General features: G+C 42.2%; 1 protein-coding gene across 11 annotated transcripts in view; it reads left to right on the top strand.

Annotated features, from left to right (window-relative positions):
• The window catches only part of RABGAP1L (RAB GTPase activating protein 1 like), a 268,383-nt gene that overhangs the window by 209,328 nt on the left and 32,931 nt on the right, over positions 1-26,124 (top strand). Inside the window, exon 1 of one of the 11 annotated variants that reach the window (XM_009926545.2) lies at positions 18,634-19,568. The exons of the other annotated variants lie outside the window; for them this stretch is intronic. Within the exon in view, the coding sequence (XP_009924847.1) occupies positions 19,458-19,568 (111 nt within the window). The 5' untranslated portion in view covers positions 18,634-19,457. Of the gene's footprint in view, positions 1-18,633; positions 19,569-26,124 lie in introns of those variants that run through there. 11 annotated transcript variants of the gene reach the window in all.

The following is a 26,124-nucleotide window of genomic DNA, read 5'->3' on the forward strand; positions in this document are numbered from 1 at the left end:
CTGAAATAATTCCTCTGTAAATGATTATTTTCCATGCAATACTGTGAACGCCTGGGCAGAGAGGTGTCAACCCATTGCCACATCAGCCAGCCTCTGTCTGCAGAAGTTCATTGCTGTTACACTCATTGCTGTTCCAAATGTGCACCCACAGCCCTACAGGTGTACTGATGAGCTGTGGAAGCCAGGGTGGGGAGGGGATGACAGGTTCCTTCTCCTCGTTGCTCTCACTTCCCCACATTCCTTATCTCCGCAACAAAAATTTGAAGGGATAAGAAAAAGTTAAAAAGCACTATTGTGGGGCTGTTCGCTCGGAAGCCTTGACCGTGTATCTCATTTTTCTATTCAACTGTTCAAGCAGCAGATGAGGACTGAGTCCTCATTATGTTACCATATCTGTTTATTATTCTTTCAACTTCCTTTGCTTAATGCAATTTCCTTGACAATAATTCTTAACCAAAATTTGATTCTACAAGTGAAGTTAGTCAAAAGCCATGAAAAAACAGCAAATCTCATCTCCGACTATTTCATCAGCATAATAAATAATCTCTTAAATCTGGCAGTATAGGCACAAATCCAGTGTGCATGCACAGCTCAGGCCCAAAGACAGCATGTCAGGTTGAGTCACCCAGTTACTGTGACAACGGAGCTGCAAAATCTTCAGCTTCAGCAGACGTCCAGCCCAGCTGCATTTGCACATTGCACCAACCTGGAGAGGGTCCTCATCGCTCCTTTCCCAAATGAGAAATACAGGTGTGCTTTCACTAACGTAAATATGCTGTGGCTGACATAGTTTGGAGAGGCTCAGAGGTTAAGGCTTTGACCTCTGAAAAAAATTAAACTATAGCTAAACTTCTTAGCAGAGTCAAGTGATTGTCTGAACAGCTCTTTTTTAATCTCAGAAATCCTTTTGTTAACCCATAGCTTAGAGCACAAGATCAATGACCTTATTGTACATCCTCCTGAGGAACAATTTCATGGCAGTCTGAGTAAGCCACCTGATTGTGCCACCTGGGATGCTCCATCTTTACACAGTAGGGAATATTGATTACACTTCAGCTGGTCAAGAGCAGTGGAAGAAATTGGAAATGGATCAGGACTTTGATTCCTAACTGCCTAACGAGAGTGCTTTGTTCTGCTTGCTCACACACTCCTGCTTTCCCGAAGGTAGCCTCTTGCAAGCTGCTGTGTTCAATAATGCTTGTGCCTTCTGATAAACTATTTTCCCCACTTTGGGCTCTTTACTTTTCCCACCATCAATGACACACAAAAAATTTATTGTCAGGCTGTTAGTTTTGATGACTTTGCAATCTACCTGACCTGTTAGAAACGAGAAAAAAGAATTTCATCACCTTGTCACTGCTGAATTACTTTCAAATATTAAAGAGTCCTGAAAACAGTACGTGTGATTTCTTTCTTCGTGAGGTAGAAATGAAAGGGGGCTCTTGTGCTGAAAGGAGCTGTGATTTGGTGCCTGCAGAATCTAGATCCCAGCACACAGTTTTCTTCATTATAGCAGCTCGTCCAGACCATCATACTCACATAGGCCTGTGTAGACACAAATCCCATTGCTTTTAATAGCAGCAGAAAGCTCAGAGGCAAATTTGGCCCTTGTTTCTCTTTTAACACAAAGTGAAATTTAGGTTTGTGTTGTAATGAACTTCCCCCAAGAGTACTTAATTTGTTTTTTCCTTTTCTAAGCACAACATGAAGCAGGGTGTGCTCCTTTCTGAGGAGGAGCGACATGCAGTAAGAAAGCAGCATCTTGCTTGGGACAGTTTGTGTTTCCAAGCAGGACATTTTGATGAGGGGTTCCTGCCAAGGCAGTGACTCTCTAGCCCAGGGGAATCTATCTTTGCAACATGTTTTTTCGCTCTGCCCTGAGATGCACCAGAGCCACCTTCTCCAGCCTACATGACAAACCCAAGCACTTCAGGACTTGACAGAAACGCTCCTGGTCAGAGCCGGGGGTGTGAAGGGGAAGGAGGCACTGCCTGGACTTGGTAACCCTTGAAAACCTCCTCCTCTTGTGCTCCAACAGCAGAGGACCTCGTAGCCTGAAGCAAAACGGTTCATCACAGGCACAGCACTAATTGCCGAGGTGAATTAGGAGGATGGGTGGTTGTGGGCCGTGCCAGAGTCCATCTTGTGTTCCGCTTGCTCTCGTCAATCTCTCTCCATCAGGCAGCTTCTCCTCAGGAAGCAGGAAACGAGCAGCACATGTATAGATCCAGCGCTGGGCCAAGAGCTCACACGGGGGCTTGTTGGGAGCCCTGGCTCCCCTGGGAACAGCAAAGAGCCCCTCTTTATTTTCCTTCCATCTTCCTTTATTGTAACATCCACAAAATGTCAGTAACAATAATGTCTTGTAGAAGGACTTTGTCACAAGCAGTGTTTACAGGCTACCTGTTTAAACAAGGAAACTATTTACCTGTATGCCTTGCGGATTTTCAACCTTTGGTCCATCATACAGGAATGTTATACAAGATTATATACTGTCACAGGAATCTGGGGGTGGGCGAGAGGTGGAAAAAACTGAGAAATGTTTTCAAATCCCTGATGTAAGGGATTTGACATGTCCTTACTCAGTGATGAGGGCATGTATGGAACAAGCACCTGTCATAAGGTTACGTGGGTCTGGGTTTCGTAGTTGTTTCCTTTTTGTTGCTTTTAAGATATAAAGTGAATTGTAAGGATTAGTAAGATGATAAAGATGTCTGTGCTCTGGGAGCCTTCTCGGAAAGATCAGTAATGATGGCTCTTAACTTTTTAATGTGCCTTACACTGCACTAATGGACCTAAACCAGCATTTTATTCTGAAGGCACATTTGTTGACATCAGAAGAGGGGACTTGGCTGCTACGGGAGTGTAAAGAACATACAGCAGACTGTAATGTAGGAAGGTATTGAGCTTTTATTTTTGTGACCTTGTCCAAATAGGAAGTAATTACAATATAATTCAATTCTGAAAGTCTGGAAACCATGACAGTTGAGACAGAGTGACGCTTTAAGAGAAATAAGACTGTGGTTTAGTACATATTCTCTTTCAGACTCCGAAGCATTGCTGATGCTATTTGCTCTTCCCGCTTCTCTTTTTCCACTCTTAATACATGATCAGAATGTAAGCTTCAGGCTCGTCTGCACCTTCACTTATTACACCTCTTCTCCCTGGTAATTTCCAGTACTTAGGATCTCCCCTGGCTCTACTTCTGTGCTCAGTTCATGTCACGGCTGAGGAGCTGCCCCATCTGTCCGTCCTGTGAAGGGAAGGAACCACTTCTGTGCTCATCCCTCTGTAACTTGTCTTTCTGACCTATGCTGCTAGCACTGACAGTACCAGGACGAGGGAGCCTGCAGCCTGTCTGTATTATGCTGAGCCTTTAGCCAGACATAGACTAGTAAGCCACCTTCAACAGGTGATGCACACAGATACTAGACCTGTAAGCGATACCACTCCCCCATAAAATGGGGCTAAGCACTGGAAAATGTGCAGTATTGGGTCATAGTTAACCTTTTAAATAAAATCCTGTGTGGTGGAGAGTGGTGTAAGCCAGTTGCTGTATGCTTGATAACCAGTATGTTTGTATTAATATAGCAGTATTTTTTAATCTCGTTGGAGAAGGTGTCCTGGTTTCAGCTGGGATAGAGTTAATTTTCTTTCTAGTAGCTGGTATAGTGTTATGTTTTGGATTTAGGATGAGAAGAATGGTGATAACACACTGATGTTTTCTGTTGTTGCTAAGCAGTGTTTATACTAAGTCAAAGATTTTTTTTAGCTGCTCATGCCCAGCCAGCAAGAAGGCTGGAGGGGCACAAGGAGTTCGGAGGGGACACAGCCAGGACAGCTGACCCAAAGTGGCCAAAGGGATATTCCATACCATGTGATGTCATGCCCAGTATATAAACCAGGGGGAGTTGGCCAGCGGGGGGATCGCTGCTCGGGAACTAACTGGGCATCAGTTGGTGAGTGGTGAGCAATTGCATTGTGCATCACTTGTTTTGTATATTCCAATCCTTTTGTTATTATTATCATCATTTTATTACTGTTGTTATTATTATTATTATTTTCTTCCTTTCTGTTCTATTAAACTGTTCTTATCTCAACCCACGAGTTTTACTTTTTTTTGCCCCCAGTTCTTTTTCCCCATCCCACTGGGTAGGGGGGAAGTGAGTGAGCAGCTGCATGGTGCTTAGTTGCTGGCTGAGGTTAAACCACAACAGGAGATTAAATCCTGGGATGCACACCTGCAAGGACTCATTTAGGAAAGTGGAGGATAAAATTCCTTTTGAGTTTTGATACAGTGTGTGGTTCTTGTTACCTAAAACAAGACTATCTCACTTCAGTCACTCATTTTGCTCAAGTTCAGGGAGCGCTAACAGTTTCACCAGACGCTTGACTTTCCAAATACCCCAGAGATTAAAGTATCACAGCAGCTCTGCGAAGCAGGATTTTATCATCTCTGGTTTGGAGGAGGAGAAGCTGAAGCAGACGGTAAAGCTGTATGCTCAGGCACAGCTAACTCTGGCCATGCAAAAAGGAAAAGCGTCAAGGTATTTTACGTTGATGTACTTCTCCAGCAACGGGATCACACTGTTCCCAATTAACTACTGTAGCCTATAGGTTGTTTTCTTGTGTATTTGTACTAGGAATGTCTCAGGACAGTCAGTTATCTCTTTGTGTTTCTTTCCTCTGAGACTCATCGTTACACCTTTGATAGATTCACTTAATAGGCTCATTAAGGAAACGGAGGGCCTCTCTCCTAAGTGTTTGCTACATCAGTGAGCCTCAGTTGCCTTCTTTTCAACTCCAGACAAATAGGAAAACAAACATTGCCACAGGTGTCTCTGTGTGCAGCCCCCAAGGACCCAGAAATAATTCTGAAAATCATAAGGACTGAAAACAGCCAACCTGCTCTACAATACGTAATTGACTGCCTACGGAACTACTGGTGATGGCTTGTATACACTCCACCCCAATCACAGGAACAATTAAGTGCTGTGTTGGGGCACTAAGGAGGATGAAACACAGGTGAGAAGTTTTCCTGCTCCAAGCAAATTTGGTTCACACATAGGCCCCCACATAGGTCTTACTCTGTTTCTGAAGTGCCACACAAATAGAAGTGACTCTGTGAATAAGGAGTAAAATACGTTATCACTGCTCTGCATGTGTGTAAAAAGCAGGAGAAAGGGCCACTGTGTTTTTCTTTCCTCCTCCAGTTTAATGCCTGGGCAAGCCACTTAGCATCTCTCCTGACCCAACGACCATCCTACACCACCTTCTGATGGATCGTGTGCCATACGGGTCCCTGGTTGTATCTTGCTGCCACAGACCAGTTTCACGCACATTTAGCAGTGGAAAACAATTAACTGGTACAATCTGGCCCCAGATTAAGTGACCCAGAAAAATCTTTCATTCAAAACTCCCGTTTTCAGTCTTCCATGAAATGTGTACACATGTTATTTGTGCTGTTCTCGTTACTCAGTTCTCTCAAATAGCTGCTGTCTATGTAATGATTCTCTGTGTCCACACAGGGTTGTTCCAGAAGGCTAGAGAAGCAATATGATTTAGAGCAATTATCTGGCCAGAGCAAGTGGATCTATGCTGTTGACATTCAGTTACTCGAAGGATTCACAGGGACCAAATTCCTTAAGTGAACGCAGAGATGGCATCGAGATAACCTAGACTTGAAGTGATGGGGAAATACATTAGATAACTGCAACTGAAAATGTGGTGTATAGTCAGCTGGGACTAATATAGCAAGGATAGTCTGATATGACTGGGTTTGGGCTATTTAAGATCATTAATAAGTAATTAACCCATAAGGTGACTGTAATGGACGTAATTTTAATCAAGATTGAATTATTAACTTGCCAGGCCCGCTTTGGAATTTATCAGTACCCAGGCAGGACAAAGCCCCTTGGCCACATTAATTAAAGATCCCTCACACTCAGGCAACGGTCCTAAAAGATGCCCATCCTATCAGATTCACCACTTAATGCTTTTCTCCTCGCTGCCACTCAAAGGCCCCCTCCCCAGTTTTACATTCAATTTGTCTTTTGCTGAAAAGCTGCTAATTTCATGCTACTTCAGCCCCGCAGCAGCCAGCCTGTTGCTAAGCAACCTCCAAAATACTGAAGGGGCCATGGTCTAGCTGCTTTTCTGCAGCCCACCCTTATTTATTTACTTATACATCTTATTTACTTATATAGCTAAACAGATTTCTTCCATAACGTGGAAGCAGAGGTGTAAGCTTCCAAGTTGCAGCAGAGTGCCTTTACTTGCATAGCTGTCTTCTCTCCAACACCATCCTCTCGCCTATTTTTACTGGTGTTCCTGTTCATCAGCTGAGCAAACTCATCATGATACTTGTTGAACTGGAGTGGCATCCAGGAGGGTACTGGAAGTATATTTTGAAGGCAAAGCTGGCCATGGACTGCTGTACCCGGTGTGAGATAGCAGCTGGGAATCTCTTTGGTCCCAACAGTCCTTGATGGAAGAAAAAAGGGTCAGAACAAAGGTGGCTTTAAGCCATTTTTCTGCTTACTTTATTTCTGGCTGCTTTAACTTCAGCTGTGTCCGCGTTCCAGGCTTCCTGTAGCCTAACTAGATCTGCGAAGAGTGAAAAGATGCTTATCCTTCACCTGCCCAGCAGTGCCAGGAAAAGCCCTGCCGTAGAGGCAGTTGTACAGGAACAACTGCATTTTTGTAGGGTGGGGTTGGGATCCCAGCCAGGGCACAGATTTGCCTTAAATTGTATCAGCAAGAGGAGCAGGTTGCTGATGGAGTATTTGGTGTATAGATAAACTGGCAGAGTGTTTGTAGTGGCTGCACGTGGATAGAGGAGGATAGGAGAAACATAATAAAGCTGTTCTTGATGTGCTCCCAAAATGGGGGAAGGTGGAAGTGGCTTGTGTGCACTGCTACATCATGTATTGCCCAGAGAATCTCATTGTCAAGCAAAAAATTGGGACCACTGATTTGAATCACTTTTAACAACCAGGAAAGCATTAAGTGGATATACTGTAACAGAGCCTGGCTGTGTTTGTTGTGGTAGTGTTGGTCACGTCAGCATTGGTGTTAGACTGCGATGATAACTGATGAAAGAACTGTCACACTCTTTGGTAAAGGCTTCAGAAACAATTCAGATGGTCTCACAAGCTCCCATATTTTGTACCTTTTCTCCAGCACAATACTGTGGCGTGAGAAGGAGGAGGATGATTCCTGTAGAGATTTATTTGGAACAAACAGGTACCCAACTGCCTTCTTCCTCTTTTTCCCTTCATATTTTTTTCCTTTTTGTTTCAGCGAGCAGAGACAATGTTCATGAGCTGAGTCTCCAGACTATACTTCTTCCACAGCTGTTGCCTTTTGGTCCTCTCCTTACTGCCTTTGGCTGCTGCTGACTGACAGCTTCTTTTTGTCTATCTACTGTGGTTTTCATTGTAGACTTGTTTTTGGTAGAAAAATAATTTTTCTGCTTTGATGATCCAGCCATTACCTGACCCTTTCTGGAGAAGAGCAGAAAGAAGCACTTGAACGCTTGGTTTTGTATGTGCAGTCCTGTAGAACAGGTGTTGTGCACAAGGCCAAATGTAATTTTTTTACATCAAAGTGAGATGAGGAAGGTGATGTTTTAAGTCCAAATTGAATTTTCCCCTTACTTGCTTTAAGCATTCCATTACCCATTTGGAAAACTAAAATATTTCTGAGAGAGGTTTGGCATACCCATTCTGTATTCTGAGTTTTTTCAAAATGAACTCTTGGGTTTTTTGTCATTTATGACACATCTGTCACGGGGATGTCCACTTGTTACGTACATCCAGAGGAGAGCTGATTGTCAACCTTTGGTGACCTGCAGCTCTATGTATTTGTTTAATATGGTTGAGATTTCACAAGCCAAGCTGTGCAATTTGTGTTAGCATGTATGTTTTGGTGCTGTTCTTCACACAGAGCTCAGAGACGTGGTAGGTGCTCAGGCAAGTATTTACGTTATCTCAGGTATTCCCTCAGCTGAGTTGTGAACAAAACACAGGAGACTCAGAACCAGCTCAAATGCCCAGGAACAACTTTTACTGCCCTGAGATGTTGTTTCAGGTGCCTTTAAAATAACAGATTTTAATTTCATTAATTGAAGATAGGAAGAAAAGGAACTTTCATATGGGAAGATGCCAGGTGTTTTAGGGAGCAGATGATGATGATTAACATCTTGAATTACACCCAGAAGCAGGCAAGTGGCTAGTGTGGGTAGAGATCTCTGCGTTTCTTGTGGCTCCTTCCCATGTGATGTATGCAGCTTTCACTCTTGAACTTTCAGAGCTCTGGCAAAATGTAGGGTGGTCTGCAATGCTGAGAAAGGATAAAGTGTACCTGAGCTTATAAAGGCGTTACAGGAGACATAGCTGCCCTACGGCTATGTCTGCTCGCTGGTTTGTGCTGCTGCTTCTTACAGTATCTTCAGTGGTGTTGCACCCAGCCAGCTGTCTATATACCTTGAAATCCTGTAACTCGAAAGATCTAAGAGTACAAGAATGCAAACAGTACTGATAAAGGGAGCACAGGCTGTACGTTCCTAAGAGAAAAATTTAAAAAATAAATGCGAATAATTGTATTGCCCAACAAAATAACCTGAATGTTTTGCAGTGTACTACTGATAACAGATGGCCAAAAACACTGAGACACCAAGTTAGGGCACTCCATCTTTAGCTCACAGTGAGCTTTTTCTCTTGCTGCTGTTATGCTCCATTATGAGAGATAAGAAAAATCTGACTCAGATGTTTCTGGTCTTTCTCAATTTCATAGTCCTAAGTAATGTTAAGGAAAGTATCCTCTTGTTTTTATTTTTTCCTCAAGGTGGTTCAATAGAGATAGGGTCTGTCTCAGTAATGTCAATACTGTGCAACATCAGGGATACGCTGTATCACAAGAATCAGCAGTGTGACTCATGCATTTCACTCTCCTTTAAACTGGGGGGAGCCCAGTTAATGTACTGCTAAATCGAGTGCCAGTCCCGGGAGTGTTGCTAAGTCCATGTTTAGGTCTCCAGGTTATTGTAAAGTTCTGCAGTGAGATGTATCTATAGAAGAAAAATATTGTGTGGCATTCCAAGAAAACCATCATATGGCTGAGAAAGGTGATCAAATTCTTCACCACTTTTAAAGAGCAATTAGAAACTGAGTTATTCTCCCACAAATGCAGTAGAGGACATCTGTAACCTTTCAAACCATTACATAGGTCACCTGTATTTACATTACATATAATATCCACATATAGAGAGCAATATAGCTTTTCTTTTTCATGCTAGTTATTAGTTTATTTTGAGTTGGTTTATTTTTCTTCATTTTCAGATCAGCATCTTATTTACACCATTAGATTAAATGGTGCAGTTCACTATTGTTGTAGGCAAAAGAACAAACCCTTAGGGCTTATTCTTGCAGTCTCCAAATGAGTGAACAAATGCAGATGCTGATTTCCCCCCTATTAATTTGAACTGTAAACAGAGCTGAAATTCGATAGATGGTATCCTTTCTGAATACCAATGGCTGGTAGGCTGAAAATCCTGCCGTATCATTCATAACCAACATCAAAACTAAGAGAGGCAAAAGAATGGCATCTCCTACTTTTCATGGTTATAAACCCAACTTTCCTGTTTTTTAGCATTTTTTTTCCTGTTTTGTTTAGGGGATGACTTTCCAAACAGTGAAAATAATGATGTTGATCATATGGAAACTGTGATTTGGAAATACATTGAGGAATTTTATGGTGGTAGAAACTTCTTTTTAAAAACTTTTTTTTTTTTGCCAATCATCCTAAATGTTATTGCATCCTCTGTTTGTTTGCTGTTGTTGTCATGGTTTAACCCCAGCCAGCAACTAAGCACCATGCAGCCGCTCACTCACTCCCCCCGCCCCCCAGTGGGATGGGGGAGAAAATCGGGAAAAAGAAGTAAAACTCATGGGTTGAGATAAGAACTGTTTAATAGAACAGAAAAGAAGAAACTAATAATGATAATGATAACACTAATAAAATGACAACAGTAGTAATAAAAGGATTGGAATGTACAAATGATGCGCAGGGCAATTGCTCACCACCCACCGACCGACACCCAGCCAGTCCCCGAGCGGCGATTCCCCGCCCCCCCCTTCCCAGTTCCTAAACTAGATGGGACGTCCCATGGTATGGAATACACCGTTGGCCAGTTTGGGTCAGGTGCCCTGGCTCTGTCCTGTGCCAACTTCTTGTGCCCTGGCTGGGCATGAGAAGCTGAAAAATCCTTGACTCTAGTCTAAACACTACTGAGCAACAACTGAAAACATCAGTGTTATCAACATTCTTTGCATACTGAACTCAAAACATAGCACTGTACCAGCTACTAGGAAGACAGTTAACTCTATCGCAGCTGAAACCAGGACAGTTGTGGATTTTTTTTCTTCAAATCAAGCAAAAATTAGCTCTCATTCATTCCAGGCACGTCCCTTGCATTCCTTGCAGAAGGATTTTTGCATAAACACTGCCACAACTAAAAGACATGTTAAAAAAATCAAGAATAGATTAGAAGTTATGGCTCATTTTTCTCTCTAAATATAGCCCTTGATTTGAATGTTGAGGGGAGTCAACAGGAGCACTGGGAGTGAGTGAGCTTCCAAGGGAGCACAGCCCTTGCATGCATGGCAGAAATACTGACCTCAGCTTGAGCAGTACATTGTGCCCAGCCTGAGCACATGGATACGAGGAGAAAATGTTCTCTTGCCCTGTGGACATCTGTGCTAAGCTGGACCAATTCCTGATACTAATTTTTTTTTTCTTTTTCTTAGGGAATGTCTCATTTCTTTTAGTCGCATAGATGTAATACTAGTAGTAATACAAGACCTATAGTCCAGATTTTAAAGAAAAGACAAACTTGGAATAAGACAAATGGGGAGGATAGAAGAGTATATGGAAATATCTCTGGTTTCTGAAGAAATACCTCATTATCACGTAGCGAGCTCTTTGATAACTTGTGGAAGAACCTGCCTTCTCTCCCCCTCTGTACATGCCATTTGAGTGCTTTAAAATAAGCTTATTAACAGTCAAATCAAGACAGGTTAATCTTTAAATCATATGTAAATACCAAAGCTTTTCTCATTGTGGTATATCGAAGCATTAAACGTAGATGCAGATTTTCACAGTAGGAGACTAGATCAGCACAGTTAAGCACTGAAATAGTTTGTCTCCCAAATCATCTTCTGAGAACAGAATTTCCCTTTCACTGTGCTGGATGATGATGAATAGGGATTTAGCAGCAAAGGATTATGTGAAGCTTAGATTAGTGGATGCTGCTGGTAGTCTTATAAGGCTGATCAGCTTGCACGGTCCTGAGCTTCTTTCCTCCTCGAGAGCTGACCTGTACAAATTCTAGGGGAATTTGTCCAGGGGAGTACCAAGACTTAGCTGCCTTCTGATTTTCCCAGCAAATGGATCTCATGTCAAATGCTTTCTGTATCAGATTGCTGTTAATCGTCTTTGGTATAAATGTATAGTAGCAAGTACCGTTTTCTTGACTTTTTTGGCTGCATTCAGTCCTTTGACCTCCAAGTTAATGCTTTCATTTTTAACTCCAGCATTGTGGGACACTGCTCTACTGGAAAGTATCAGTAGTTTGTACTTTTAATGTATAATGCATGAAATAATCTTATTGCAGAGTCTTCAAGCATGCCTCAGTCTAGACTGTGTCTCACAGTCAAACTGTCCGACTTTTATACCTCAGCAGCTGAGATACTTGGACTGGTCTGTCTGGTTTAGTCCAATTTAGCTGACACCGTGTGCCATTTCCTGCTCACCTGCACCATTTCAGTCTTAATTACGCTTGATCTCCTCTTCCAAACAATCATACTGCAGATTTATTTTTTGTTTGGGGAATACGCCATTACTATTGTGCTATTTACACATAGAAATGTCTCACCTTTTCCATGAGGCTTCTGTCAGGGGGTCCACGTGGAAGACATGGCCACAGACCTTTCCAGGGCTTTGCCGTGGTGCTCCAGGAGTACCAGCACAGCAGCCCCTGCCTAATCTTTGCACAACACGGTATATGACAGTGGGTTTGTGCCTGGCCAGCTCCAGTGGTTTTGATGGACAGAGGATGTGTTATGATCCTGTCTTTTTCTTTCTTTTCTTTAACCACAAGAATTTCTCATAGCGCCTGGCTCTCCAGCCTTTTGGTCTTTCTCCTTTTTTTTTTGTGTTCCAGGCTAAGGGTTAGGTGCAAAGTGACCGTCAGTAAAGATACTAAAATCTGATGTGATACAGGGCGCTTCAGACAGGTCAGCCAGGTAAACAGGTCATGGTGCTCTCCTCGTGCAGCATGGCTAGTTCATAAGGCATTTAACAGCACTCTGGAGAAAACTTGACAGACAACATTATAATATGACAACATTATAATATAACAACAGTAATAATACTTCTTACAGTTTTGCCTTTTTCATTGATTTTATCTTTATTAATCTTCCTCTGGGAGGTAGATAAGAACTGTTAACCCCTCTTTGGGGAGGGAAAGAAAAATACAGAGAGACGTATCTACCTTGAGAAAGTAAGTCAGGTGTGGGTTTAGAATGAGAAGCCCTGAGTCTTGGGCCCCAGTGTGAGTGTCTTCACGTGACTGATGTCACTATTTAATGTGCTACTTGATGATCATTAATATCTTTTATTTGCTGATCATATGCTGTAAATGAAAAGGCGGTAGACCATGGCTGAAGGTAGCAATACAGATACATACTTGCTGCATGATTATTGTTTGTATGAAGCCTGAACTAGCTCTGTTACTCTGATGAAGCTTCTGCTTGATAAAATTTGGCTCTGCTTGCATTAGCTTGCTGGCTATTTGGGTTAAATCCCTGAACCAAGCTATACTAAAACCAGGCCAGAAATCCATATAAATAATTGTAAATGCAAAGCATTCCTATGCAACTGCTATGCTATTTTTCTTGAAAAATACGCTCGATGTCATGTTTTTTTCCTTTAAATACCAGTTGAACTTATAAATGCAACAAGTTTAAAATACATTTCACAGGTAGTGTTGGGTTAGGACCAGTTTATTATGGAACTTAGCTCTCAATGGCATTTGCATGGTCTAAATGCCATACAAACATTATTCAGTTGTTGGATTGATAGTCCCAGGGAATAAATATCAGAGACATTTACAGTGGGAAACAGATTGTTAATGTTTGTCCCTCCAGCAGCCGGAGGGACCCGTTTGTATTGGTTTGACTCGGAGGGCACAGATTCAGGAAACGCTGACCATGGCCCTGGGGCAGGTGTAGGAAGGTCTGTGGTCGGTGGCCCTGCCTCCCTCAGTTGTGGTGTTGGGTTGTTTATGGGCATCTGCTGTCACTGAACTGGGAGGAGATTAAAAATGGGTCCCCAAAGAGAAGGTGTGGAACATGAAACAGGTGGCAGAAGTGTACTGCTTTTCAGGAAACTATGCTCTAAGTCAGTTTAGGAATTTCTGCTTTTTCCTTCTGAATGGTTTCTGTAGGGCTGTCTGCGGTGCAAACTACCATGGCCCCACTCAGGGTGCATTAGGCTGGAGTAGCTGTTTGCACGTTGTGGAGCTCACCAGTACTATCACCCCTTGCCTTTGCAAACAGGGAAAAAAATTCCCCTATTTTGTTTAAAATAAAAGGATGGGGAAGGAGGAAATATGCTCAGCTCTGTTTTAAACCTCAGTCGGTTTTTCAACAGCCAAAGGCTAGGATTTCCAAGATCTCACAGTAAGATTCAATATTCCTTTTACTTGGTAGCAATACTGACTCAAGGATATCTGGCTCTTTCCTTGTTCCTCTGCCCCACTGTCTCCATCACCCATCACACTGCAGCTCTTTGTGGGGCCATGCAGTAAACTGCACCAGTAGTTCGGACAGCTCGGAGCCCTGTGCTGCCTTCACTGCTGGAAAAACACAAACAAGCAAAAAGTCATCCCAACTCTGATGAAGATTCTCTGCAGACAAGAAGGAAGTTCATGAAGCGAGATATTTCTGCCAGACAGTTGACATCTGAAGGAAACTTAGCTGAAGAGAGGAAATAACGTCTAGTGCCCTTAGAAAGTGATGGTGGCAGTATGGAAAAGAAATATGACAACATAAAGTAAAAATGTGAATTTAATTAATTAAAAATAAAAAGAGAGTCATGAGTTAATTTAAAAGGCTGCAACATAATCTGGAAGGGACTGAGCTGAATAATAATGCATACATACCTGGCATCCTCACTACGCTGCGGTTGAATCTTTTTCAGGTTCATAGGATTTTTAGAAATCAAAAGGGGTGGATTTGTTTTAGGCAGCTTCATGCCCTTGTTTAGCTGTAGTTTCAAGTTAATGTAAGACCTGAAACTTGACCCAAACCCTTTAAAATTGCAAGCGTTAATAACTGTCTCTTTGAGAAACAGAAGAAATACACAGAACAGAATTAATTGAGAATATGCTTTTAAAAATACAGGGAGTGACCTTCAACAGGTTGGGGAGCTATTGGCTGGCCTGCTCTTCCACCCTTTGTAGTTTTAGAGGTGAGGCTAATAAATAATTTTACTTCTTTTTCATGAGCTTTAAAGATCACCTAGGAACTTTGTGGAAGAAAATCCTCATGCAGCAGTTGTTGCATGGAAGCCTGACTAGCTTTTTGTGTGGCACACGGCTGATTTGGGGAGGCTGGGAGAGGGGAATTTGGGTATTTTCTGCTACGTTCACTTTAATCCATAACAAAGCACTAAATGCATTTGTAAAGGTTCCTTCTGCTTTTGCAGTGACTTTGCTATTTGTGCTTTCCCGTAAGACTGAAGGAGACCAGGACGATAGTACTGCCCTCCTCTAATATTTGTGCTTATAGTAAATTATTCAAGAGGCAGAGCTGGCAACATAAAATGAAGACTTAGAAGTCCTCAGCTTTTCCCTAGGGTGGGCTACACGTTTACATTGAGGAGGAGCGCACGGCAGCATCACCCGTTTGTTGGGAATGCCTCGGCAATTCCAGCCACGCTGACCTCTGCCACCGCTGGGAGAGAAACATTCGCTCTCCCCAGCAGGATGGCTTTGCTGGCTTTAATCTGTGAGAATGAGTTTACAATCTTGCCTGCTTTCAAATCAGGAGAATGTGGCGTAGCCGCAAATTGGGAGGATATACCCGTGTAAGTACATATGCTAAAGCACATCAAGTCCAGATTTTTCCACACATTTGGAGGATTATTTTAGGAGAAACACAGGTGCATACACCCACTTCTTTGGGAAAAAAAAATAGGCCATGTTATTTGACATTTTAAATAATAAAACTTGGAGAAGCAATTGCTGAACTATAGATCAGTGAGCCTGGCAACTGCTTTTCTCGAATGGTATGGGGCATTCCTGCGAGCAATAGCTTAGCATTCAGTGCTCACTTTGAATCCAAAACCACGTCTAAGGATATTTACCTTCTGATGTCTAAAATTGGAACAGAGTTACAAATAAAATCGCAGTCTTCTCGAAGGCTGCACCAGCACAGCAGTAAATGCTTTGCTCCTTATTTCACTGGGATATCCACACGTGTGAGGGACGGGCAGCCGCTCCCCGCCTTTCGCTCCAGCACACGCATTTGGCGTGGCCGAGGGTTCCAGAGGGCAGCAGCGATGTCTACAGGGGCTTTAGGTGGCACTGCAGATGACTCAGTGTGTGGATGGAAGAGCTGGGCTATCTGCTGTTCTCTGATGGTCCGCAAGCCCTTTGTGGGTGAGGAGAGAATGTAACTGTACTTCGGGATTCACAGCATTTGACTTGTAACCAGGTGCTTTTCACTTGCTGGTCGTGTTCGAAACAGTTCTTACAGGTCATTAACTGGGTAAGGGAATTACAAAAAGAGCCGATGGTAACATTATTCATTCCCATTTAGGGGGGAAAAACCCTGTAAACTTATCTTGAAGGCTGCCAAATGCCATTCCAAGTGCTCTGAAAGGAGTTTTATGTTTCCTTATCTGAAAGACTGCTGTGATCTTCCCAGATTCATTAATACGTGAAAAGCAAATAGCAGAAAACGCCTTTGTGTTTCAGAAATGTGGTGGCAGGAAGGGAGTGCTTAGCAAGAAGCTTCACATACCTCACATACGTAAGCTTTCCCCATCTATCAGAAGATCCTATCCCCATCAGATAGTGGCAAGACATTCCTGGGGGTGGAGTGAGAGTGAATTTATCTTGGGAGTGAGCAGGATTTTGCTTTGCGAAGCTAGCTGGTTTGCTCAATTCAGGAATTTTCCATTCACCTCTATGATCCACCAGCATATAAATCCCAACAACTATAATTAGGGCTACTTACCTTAATTAGTTAACAGTTTTCTGCAGCTCATCTGTCCTTCTGCTGGCTCTCCTCTGTCATCCTGACTGCTTGGTTGAACTGCTTCTACAAAAATTCCTGCTTTGGAGGTATGCTTGCAAAACTATGCTGTGAAGGGGACTGCATTCCTGTTCCTGGAGGAAGGCTGCTGCAAGGTAGACGTGGTGTTAGACAGAGAAGCGCTATTTGCTTTAAAGAAACATGAAGCTGCACTACGTGTTTTTTGTTGTCTTTTGATAGATTATTCATCACTTCAGCACTTGGAAACCCTGGCTGAGGGGAAGGCTCTGTATTGAAATGCTGGGAGGAGTGTGTAGTGCGGCCTGAGGAGGTGGTGAAGGGCATCTCTCCGCTTGCCTTTTCCTTTCCAGTTCCTCTGGTGTGAGCATGCTACCGCTATGTCTGGGTGGACATATTTGCTTCAGTCAATTTAATTCTAAAGATTTAGTTTAACTGGCTTGCTACTTACAATTTTGTGTGCTGATTAGAGTATTGCACAGACTGTTAACATGGATGTAAAATGCAGGTTAGTAGGGATTTGTGGGCAGCTCAGCTCCATTAGCTTGAAACAACAGCTGAAAAACATCCTTTTTAAAGTAAAGGTACGCAGTAGCCAACATAAAAAATCAGTTGTTAGTTCTTGCGATTGCTAGTTAGAACATGCCAATATTACAAGCCCTCTGTTAAGAATAGATATGAGAAGAATTATTCGGCCAATAATACAATAGTAACATGTAGATTTCGTGCTGTTAAATCATTGTAACCTTTCTGTTTAAGATAGAAAAAAAAAGGGGGGGGAATACAGGTTCTGGTCCATAATTCCTTATAAATAGAAATGTCTGTTGGCTAAATCAGGGGAGGGATTCGAGTAGCTGCAGCTGTGGAGTATGTCTGATAATTTGCATTCTCCACCTCCTGCCCTTATTGCAGAATTAAATTGGTCTCTCATTAACACGGGAATGTTTGTTGTTATACCGCCTGCTCTCTCCCCTGTGCCTCCATGACTATTCCAATACAATGTCAGTCCCTGCTGGGAGCCTCCAGAGCGGATGCCAGCAGGGCGGGAGGGGTTGTGGGAAGGGACTTTCTTTACCTCATACAACAGGTGCCTTTGTCAGCACACCTCGGAGGCAGCCAAGGAGGAGCCACTCTTAGCCTTATGCTTTCAACTCTAGCTACAAGAAAAAAACAAACAACAAACCCACCCCACAAGGCAATGAAAGCGAAGAGGAAGCGGTCATTTAAAGCGCTTTGGAAAACTGAGCAGGATTTAGCATAGCAGGTACGATTTTTGTATGGGTGACACAGCGATCTCGTGAGCTGGATATCGCTTCAGGATTGGAATCTAAAGTATCTCTGCCATGGGAATTAATTGGAAAAAATTTGCAAGCCTTTGAAGAAAAATTTAAAAAATGCGCTATAGGTGCATGTCAAGGAAAAAATACCTTTCTTCCTCCTGCAAGGGTTAAGCCTGATCAGAATCTGCTTTAGTCTCAAGGATTTAACCTCAAGTGCTGCATTTTTTGTTTGCCATAAGCCTATTAGAACTCTCTCTGTTTCCTAGCAATAACACATAATTTCGCCCCCTATTTAAGTGACGGAGATGTTGGGTTTTTAATCCTGTACGCTACAGCTGTTGCTCAAGTTTCCTATTCAAATGCAAATAGCACCTAGTGCTGTTTAGATACCCATGTAATCTTTGATAAAGATACTCCAGGAGCACAGGAAAAAGAGAAAAGCAAGGTGGGTCTGACCCTGTTTATTCTGGAGAGCGAGAGCACAACCGTATGCTACTGGCAACCTGAACTGGAAGTTGCTACTGGATTTGCTGCATCCAGCACATACTCTTTTTGGAGACAAATGCACGGCTGAAATGTTTTATGTTTCTTGAGCAGGTATGATGTTTCACCAGGAAGAACACAAGGCTACCAGAGAAGATAAAAATTTAGTGGATGAGTCTAAGCAGAAGTGCTGATTTGGTTAGGAGTTTCACCTCGCCCGAGTCTCCTGAAAGGGATTTCTTTTGGGCATATTTTGTTTGTTTCTTCAAATCACTTATTATTTTCTAGATTTTCATTTGTAGTTTTGAGAATATTGATTTTTAATGATTTTTCCGAATTTTTTCTTGCACTGTTTTTTCTCTGCGTCAAATAGATGTGATGATAAATGAATTGGAAAATCAGGAGCAATTTGGAAGGCAGCTACGCTGTTTAGGACTCATAGACAAGAGAGATACCATATCACTTCTTGATTAAAAGCAAACCAGTCCCAGATTCAGGTTAAAAACCTTCTACTGTGGAAAGTTTCAATTGCATAAATGGGTTTTATTTCACTTGTGGAGGTGTGAGTTTCTTCAAGGAGGAGCTTACAGCCTTCATTGCATCTGGCATGGCTGTTTTACCCTGTATTACAAATGGAAACCAAAGGACTCATTTTGGAGGGTTGTGACTTGATGTCATCATCTTCCAGCTAAAATCATAGTATCGACATGGCACAAAATGCAATTCAGATCTGTGTAAAAGCAAAAGTGAGTGGTTTTAAAGATTTTAAAGGAGAGTTTTAGAAACTTGTGGAAAATTCCAAGGGATGTCTGAAAGAAATCACCATTACACTGGTCTCTCTGAATTTACAAAGAAGCCAGAAGCAGCAATTCATTGGAAAGTGAGACTGTGCTAACAAGTATATCAGCTTTTGTGGGAGAAAACTGGATATAAAGAATAAACAATTGCTACAAGGTTCAAGAAGAACAGAAGTGGTTTCAGTTGTGCTGTCAAGCACTGACAGATCTTTTCTTGCTTAATACTAATCTGGTTTGGCTACTGCTTTTTCATCTTCAGCCTAATACTGGAACTAAAACAGGTTCCCTGGCTCTCACCAAACTTCAGCAAATGCCTTCTGCAAGTTGGGTTTTGGGAGTGTGAGCAGGTGTTTCATACGCGCTTCCCGTGATAATAAAAGGCACCCTCGAGAGGAAAACCCACACGGGAGCTGATTTGCTGGGTCATATTTTCTCTCGTGACACTCCTTCCTCATTAGCTTCTTCAGGTGGGTGTGAACAACTGACACGGAACTGAGCCAAGGTACAGCCTTGGATTGTCAACCTTCTCTGGCCGCTAACGGCAGCTTGCCGTCAAAATGATGGAAGAAATCTCCATAATGGTGGCTTACGATGCCCATGTGTTTAGCCAGCTGTATGATGAAGACTTTCTGGCCAATCTGGTAGCAGTCAGCAAACCTAAATCTGTGGTAGGTGTTCCTCTTGCTCCTTTGCCAATAATGCTTAAGGTTATATTCTGTCCAGTAGTTAAGTCCTTCTGCTGAAAGCTATTTATTATTTAGTTTCTCTTTTTTATTACTTTTTCAGAAACTTGCTGTTATGCATCAACAATATTAAAATAATTTATTTCAGAAGAGATCAGATTATTAAAACAATATCTTTGTGGGCTACTAAGTTTAGAAGAAGGTGATTTGCTCAGTAGGATAACAGTTAAAATAATATTTTTGAAATAATATTGAAATAATTGAAATAATAGTTAAGCCAGCAAATGACTGAACTTACCTACCCAGGGTGTTATCACTAAATGATGTAAACACTTTCTGTGTTTTACCATGTCAGTTAAAACTTTAGGCCAGGTGCTCAGTGTACAGCAAGGCTCTGGAGGTATAGGTCACCATCATCACTAAATCTATGAGGATCTGTCCCTTCTGTGGGAATGGTGATGTTACACTTTTATATGTTCTTCTGAAATCAGCATAAATAGCTGTAAAAACTTTTTAGTTAAATGACCACTTCCTTTTTTCATAACTAGCATATATCTTTATGTAAATGACATGTATAGCGTGGTCATCTTCCTACCTTATGGACATCCCAGGACTTGTGGGGAGCTGCATTCAAGTCAGTAGTTTAGACTCTGAAGTTTGGTGCCAAAGTTCATCTTTGGTCTCAAATTCTACAGATGAGCCCATGTGTGAACCAGTCTGCCTAGAAGCAGTCAAAAGAAGTCTTTGTAAATAAAAATGCATGAGTAGGTGTTGAGCTTAACTTGAAAGCAGATACAGTTAAAATTTCAGTCTAAATACAAACCAGGCTAATTATGTAGCAACCCAATTAAGCATTTGTGTTTGCAGAATTTGGTCTGTGTGTGTGCTTGTGTGCAGGTAGTTCACTAAGCTGTGACAAAGGCAGGTGTTCTCAGAAGAGAAAAAATTTGCTTTACTGCTATCTTGTGTAAAACCTCTCTACGTGCATTTCCTTCTTGGGTTTTTCTGCCTGTCCATGCTCAGGAAATCTCGGGTGCATGAACTCATCTCCTGCATCTCCCATAGACCTCTGGATCTAAACCAGAGTTCTGCCTAATCCCTTTTATTATGAAGCCTTTTTCTGTCTCTGGCCTCCTCTAGGCTAGAATTTACAAGGCCCATTAGAATAGTCAGCTAACAAACCTGGAAATCCAGTGTAGACAAAACTGTGTACTTTAATATGACCTGGTTGGAGGTTGGGCTCCAAGTTGGCTTTAACTTAACCAGCGTATTAGGAGTCACATACTTGTTCCATGCTGGGTATTGTTAAATACGTAGTATACCTCAATTCATTGTCCAGTCACAACCTTTCCTCTTGTTCTGCCTTAGCTGATTGCTGTAGCAGCATTTATTATTTTGACTAGAAGCCCAGAGTAGTAGCTTTCTTCCAGACAGGTACCCATGTTGCAATAGGATTAACAGGAGCCAGGTGCCCGCAGAGAAGTTACCTGCTGGTGGGCACCAGGAGAGGCCCTTCTGTTGAGTTTCTCGGAGCAAATGATGACTGTGGGGTTTCCTGCATGCCTCCTGTCCTCAACTGCTTGCGTGTTCTAGAGCCAGTACTGTAGTTTTTTAAATTAAAATCTGTGTGGTAAGAAAACATTTCATGGATGGCTTACCCTATAATTTAAATCTTTGAAAAGTGCTGCTTAAACGGGCTCGGTGATGGCCTCTTAAGTTTTGTATAGCTTTAGAGCAAAAGTAATGGACATTGTGTTATGTATCTCTAGATTCCTCCAGATCAGCTGCAAGTGACTGGAGGAGAGAGTACCTGGTGTCAAGAGCACCACTTTACAGCTCCAGCTGATTTTTGCCACTCCGAAAATAACATGAAATAACATTTTTTAAAAAAATATTTCTCTGTGAAGTAACTACTTACCTCCTGGTAAAGAGAGACACTTAGGTGGAACAACCATGAGAGGAAAAGTATTGTTAGTACTATTGTTTATAAATCTGAATGATTGATTTTAGTGCAAGTATGTGTTCTTATCAACTCTTTTTTCCTGAATCAAAGAATATTAACATGTTCCAGTGCATTATGTACTAGTAAATAAGTTAAGAAGTGTGGGTTTTGCAGGTTTTACATAGGAAATACTTAACTATTCTTTTAAATGGTTTTGAAGTATATTAACTAAGCAAATGATGGTGCAAACAACCTGAGGAGGTTTAAGATGAAGCTCAACAGGATTATGATATGATTAGACAGTGCGTGGGAGCCTGCACTACGAAGGGACAGGATCTGATGACTCAGTTTCTTTCAGTTCTCTGCTGCTGTGTTGAATCGTGGGGACAGGCTGCCAATTGGGACAAGTTGGGGCAAATCCTATGGACTTTGTCCTGGTCATTTTACCTGATTGCACAAAGGTACATACTGTACATAAAGTAGCGTTCTGCAGAAAGAATTTGCAGAGTTTTTGTTTATTCTGAGAGTTCATGTTAATAGCACAGGTATTTTTGCAATCTGGGAGTCATCTATTTGTTTGCAAAATCCAAGTTTCATTTATTTTTAAAGGAGTTTCTAGTATGCTGCTCTGGTTGCAGAGAAAAGTTTAAAAAAATGTTCTTTAAAGGCTGTCATCCTGTTCCGCGGTTTGGATGCCGGGATGGCTTTGTTGTAGTTCCAGAAATCTTGCAACTAGTAGCTCATTATGGTTCATTTGGATTGTGCAATAGGTCAGGGTGCACAGGAATTTCTCTTGCACGGAGGAGAGAGCCACTTGTTACGACGTGAAGTGGCAAAGGGTTAATACCGAGGCCAAACCAGGGCCACATGATAGCTGTTGTGGGTTGCTTATGCTTGAGGCCAGCCCTGCGTAACCTTTTGATGTGTCCAGTGCCACACAGGTAATGAACTTCGTGAGGAAAATGAGAATTATCTGCTGTTGTCCAGGTCCCATCAATTCTAGTCATATTTTTCAATGGAAAATGTGGATTTTTCAGTGGAAAGCGTAGCAGTGTTTTTGTGGCGTTGCTTTGATGCACATAAATACTAGAAAATTCAACAGGATGTAGATGATCTGAGATAAGGTTTTGTTAAATATGCTCCAAAGCAACACTGTATGATAGCAATCCTCCAACATATATTTTAATAAAATTAGTCATATTGCAGTGTGACCGTGACACACGTTTGTTTTGCTGTGCGGTGTTGCTTTCAAGATGTCAAGGTATTCTGAAACTACTTTGCACAGACATGCAAAGCAGCATATAGAAGTGGACTGCTGTGTAGTTTGTGCAAGAATTGAGTAACTTTACTCTAGGGAATGTCAGTTCTTAGCTTATCTGCAGAAAACTTGGACTCAAGGGGTTATAAAAATGGTATACGAAGTGGTATAATCCTCTTAATCCAGAGTTGAAGGACATTCTTCTGGAAAGCTTCATTGTATTTTCATTTGCCTGCCTGCCTTGTTGTGTTTAGCTCTCTGTTCAGGAGAATTATCAGCCATTTCATAGAAGCAGATTGTGGTTACATGCCAGCAGACTCTGCCATAATGATTTCTAGGCTCTCGATTTCCCATCCAAGCCAAACTGAGGAGGTTCAAAGCGGATGGGTGAACTGCAAAGTGGGTGAAAAACTGGGTGGCTTGGCAGGAGCACAGGGCAGAGTGGTCAGTGGGTTGAAGTCTAACTGGCAGCTGGCTAAATGTTTTTTGGGGTTGATCATGGGACTGATACTGTTTGGCATCTTCAGGCCTAGACACCAGAAGAGGATGCAGCCTGTTTTTCAGATGGCAAAAACTGGAGGGTAAGTGGTGGACACATGGAAGGCCAGGTCTGCTGATCAGAGGAACCTTAGCAAGGGTGGGCTGAGAAGAACTTCCTGAGGTTCAGTAAAGGCAAATGCAAAAATCTGGATTCGTCCCTGGGTGGGAATGACGCCATCATCTGCACAGGCTGGGGACCAAATGTCTGGATAGCATCAGTGCAAAAAGGGTGTTGGGAGTCGTGGTGGATGGCAACACGAGTGAGCATGTAGTGAGTGAGTGCCCCTGTAGTGACGAAGGCTAGCTGTGCATGAGGCAGCATTACCAAGAGCACAGCCAGCATGTCAGATGAAATGGTTATTCCCTTCTACCCAGCAGCTGCGAGGCTGCATCTCACACACCAAATCCAGTTTTGAGCCCCCATGGAGAAAAGGGATATTCACAAGAAGAAGAGAAAGCTCAGGAGGGATCTAATTGCAGTCTCCTGCCACCTAAAAGAAGGTCCTAGAGAGGATGGAGCCAAACTCTTTTCAGAGGCACACAGTGACAAGACAAGAAGGAATGGTCATGATTTGCAGCAAAGCAAATTCTGGCTTGGCATAAGGGAAAGCAGTTCTGCCCAGGAAGGCCCTGGCACCTCCATCCTTGGAGACTTCCATGAGCAGCATGCTCTGACTTTGAAGCTCTCTCTGCCTGAGGAGGAGGTTGGTCTATATGCCCACTGGAGAGCCCTTCCAATCTTAAGTTTTTCTATGAGTCCCTAATTCTGCCTCATGTGGAGTCTTGCAGTGAGGAGGAGCTGGCAGCATTTGAGCTTTTGAAGACCATCTTTCCCTAGGTGGCATTACCACTGGCGTGCTGCTGCTGTTGCTACTGCCAAAGGAGGAATACGGGAGTTTGGGTGGCCTCTGTTAGAGAATTGGCTCTTTCCATCAGATACAATCCTCATCTGCGCCCCTCCCTTCCCAAGAGAAGGAGGGATCCTGCTCTCAGGATGACTCTGGGAGTTGTCTCGCCTCTATCCCTTCCTCCTCTGTGGGGTAGGAGCAGCTAGATTCTGCCCTAATCCTCTCACCTTGTCTTTGGAGCAGCAAAAATTTTCTTATATGCTTGTATAATAAAATAAGAAATTTTATTTGTTAAATGAGTGATGCAGAAAAACAAACACTCTAATAGTTTTTTTCTTTCCCTTTCCCTTGATTGCTCAAGTCCCTTGTCTTTTGTGATTTCAGGACACAGCCGCTCTTTCTTCAACTCTTTTGATTTTTAAAGATTTTGTGTGTTCCACTCGCACTTGTCATCCTTCCAGTTTCATTAGCTTTTCTGCAGTTTCTTTTACTAGTACAAATCTTCAGTCTCTCCAAAAAATCAAATGAGCCACGTTTATGTGAAATAGTAAAAATAACATGAAATACCACCTGAATTTATGAAAATTCTACATTTTTATTCTGCTTTAAGGAATCAGCCCCACAATGCTCTCTTCTTCCCCTGAAACTCAGAAGATTTGAAGTCAGTGAAGGAAACTGCTCACATAAAGATGATTAAATGGATCGTCGTATCAGACTGTAGTTTGCTTACTAATTTATTTTAGATTTGAGAGTGTAACCGATCTATACTAATATTAGTTTGGCTGCAGTTTTTTCTCAGTAAGACTTGGTTGACACCTTTGGATGTTAAAACTAAACACATCAAAAATTTCTTCCTTCCTTGGATTTCCCATGTTCTAAAGTCTTGGAGTTTCAGCATATTTAGGAAAACTGGCACAGCTTCTGCAGTGACAGTGTGAGACCCCGGTACGTCCACTGTCATATACAAATCATTGTTAGGCCAGAGAGGAGATAATTTCCCTGCAATGGGTAAGCTCCTGGTCCTTCCTGCTACTACAACCAGACTTGATTGTGGAGCAGATGCTCGCCTGATAAAACTTGCAGAGTGCTTGTTTCATATACACAAATCTAGCCCCAAATGTGGAACTTGTAAACGGTGAAGCAGCATTATGTTTTATATTACAGTAATGTCTAGCTGGCATATAAGTTTATTCTTGTTCATGATGATTTGACCTTCATCACTCATTTATTATTAAATATGAAAATTAATCATTGGTACTAAAATACCTTGGGCTATTTATTTTTATATTGCATCCCATTTGTTTTCTGCTGTCCTAAATCTTCCATGTGCAGCACATTTTTGCTGCTGTACGTTATTAATGCAGAGTAGAAACTGTCAAAGGTGAAGCCATAACTTTTGGTATCGGGGCAGAGGACAGTCACGGCGTTTGGCGAGCAGGAGGGCATGGGAGTGAACTCCCCATGGCATGAGAAGCTGTCAGTTGCTGCTGGGTTGTGCCCAGCCCTGGTCTTTGGTATTGCATCAGTGCACATCAGTCTGATGGTTTTCGTGTTTCTGTTAAACAGTCTGTGGTGCAGTCAGTGTCTGCCAGTGTCACTATGTAGCCCATGTTTGGCATCACGGTTCAATTGCATGGAACTGAGAAAAGTGGTTCATCCTGCCCACTGATTCATAGAGGTTAAGGCGAGGCAGATCTTCATCTTTCAATTATCTAAGCTTCAGCTCTTTCAGCATCCAGCTCTCATTTGAGTATAACAAGAGGTGGGAAAAAGCCATCATTTTCCATGGTAATCTATTAATTCTGTTCAAAATACGTTTCTAACTTCTTATGTAGATTCATTCTGGTTTCAGCTTCCCATCTTGGCTCTGGCATGCGTTTTTGTGCCAGAGTACAGCATTCTGTACCATTACTGATTTTATCCCTACGAAGGTACTTACATGCTGTGACCAAC

Source organism: Haliaeetus albicilla, chromosome 8 (assembly GCF_947461875.1).
Source record: "Haliaeetus albicilla chromosome 8, bHalAlb1.1, whole genome shotgun sequence".
NCBI lineage: Eukaryota > Metazoa > Chordata > Aves > Accipitriformes > Accipitridae > Haliaeetus > Haliaeetus albicilla.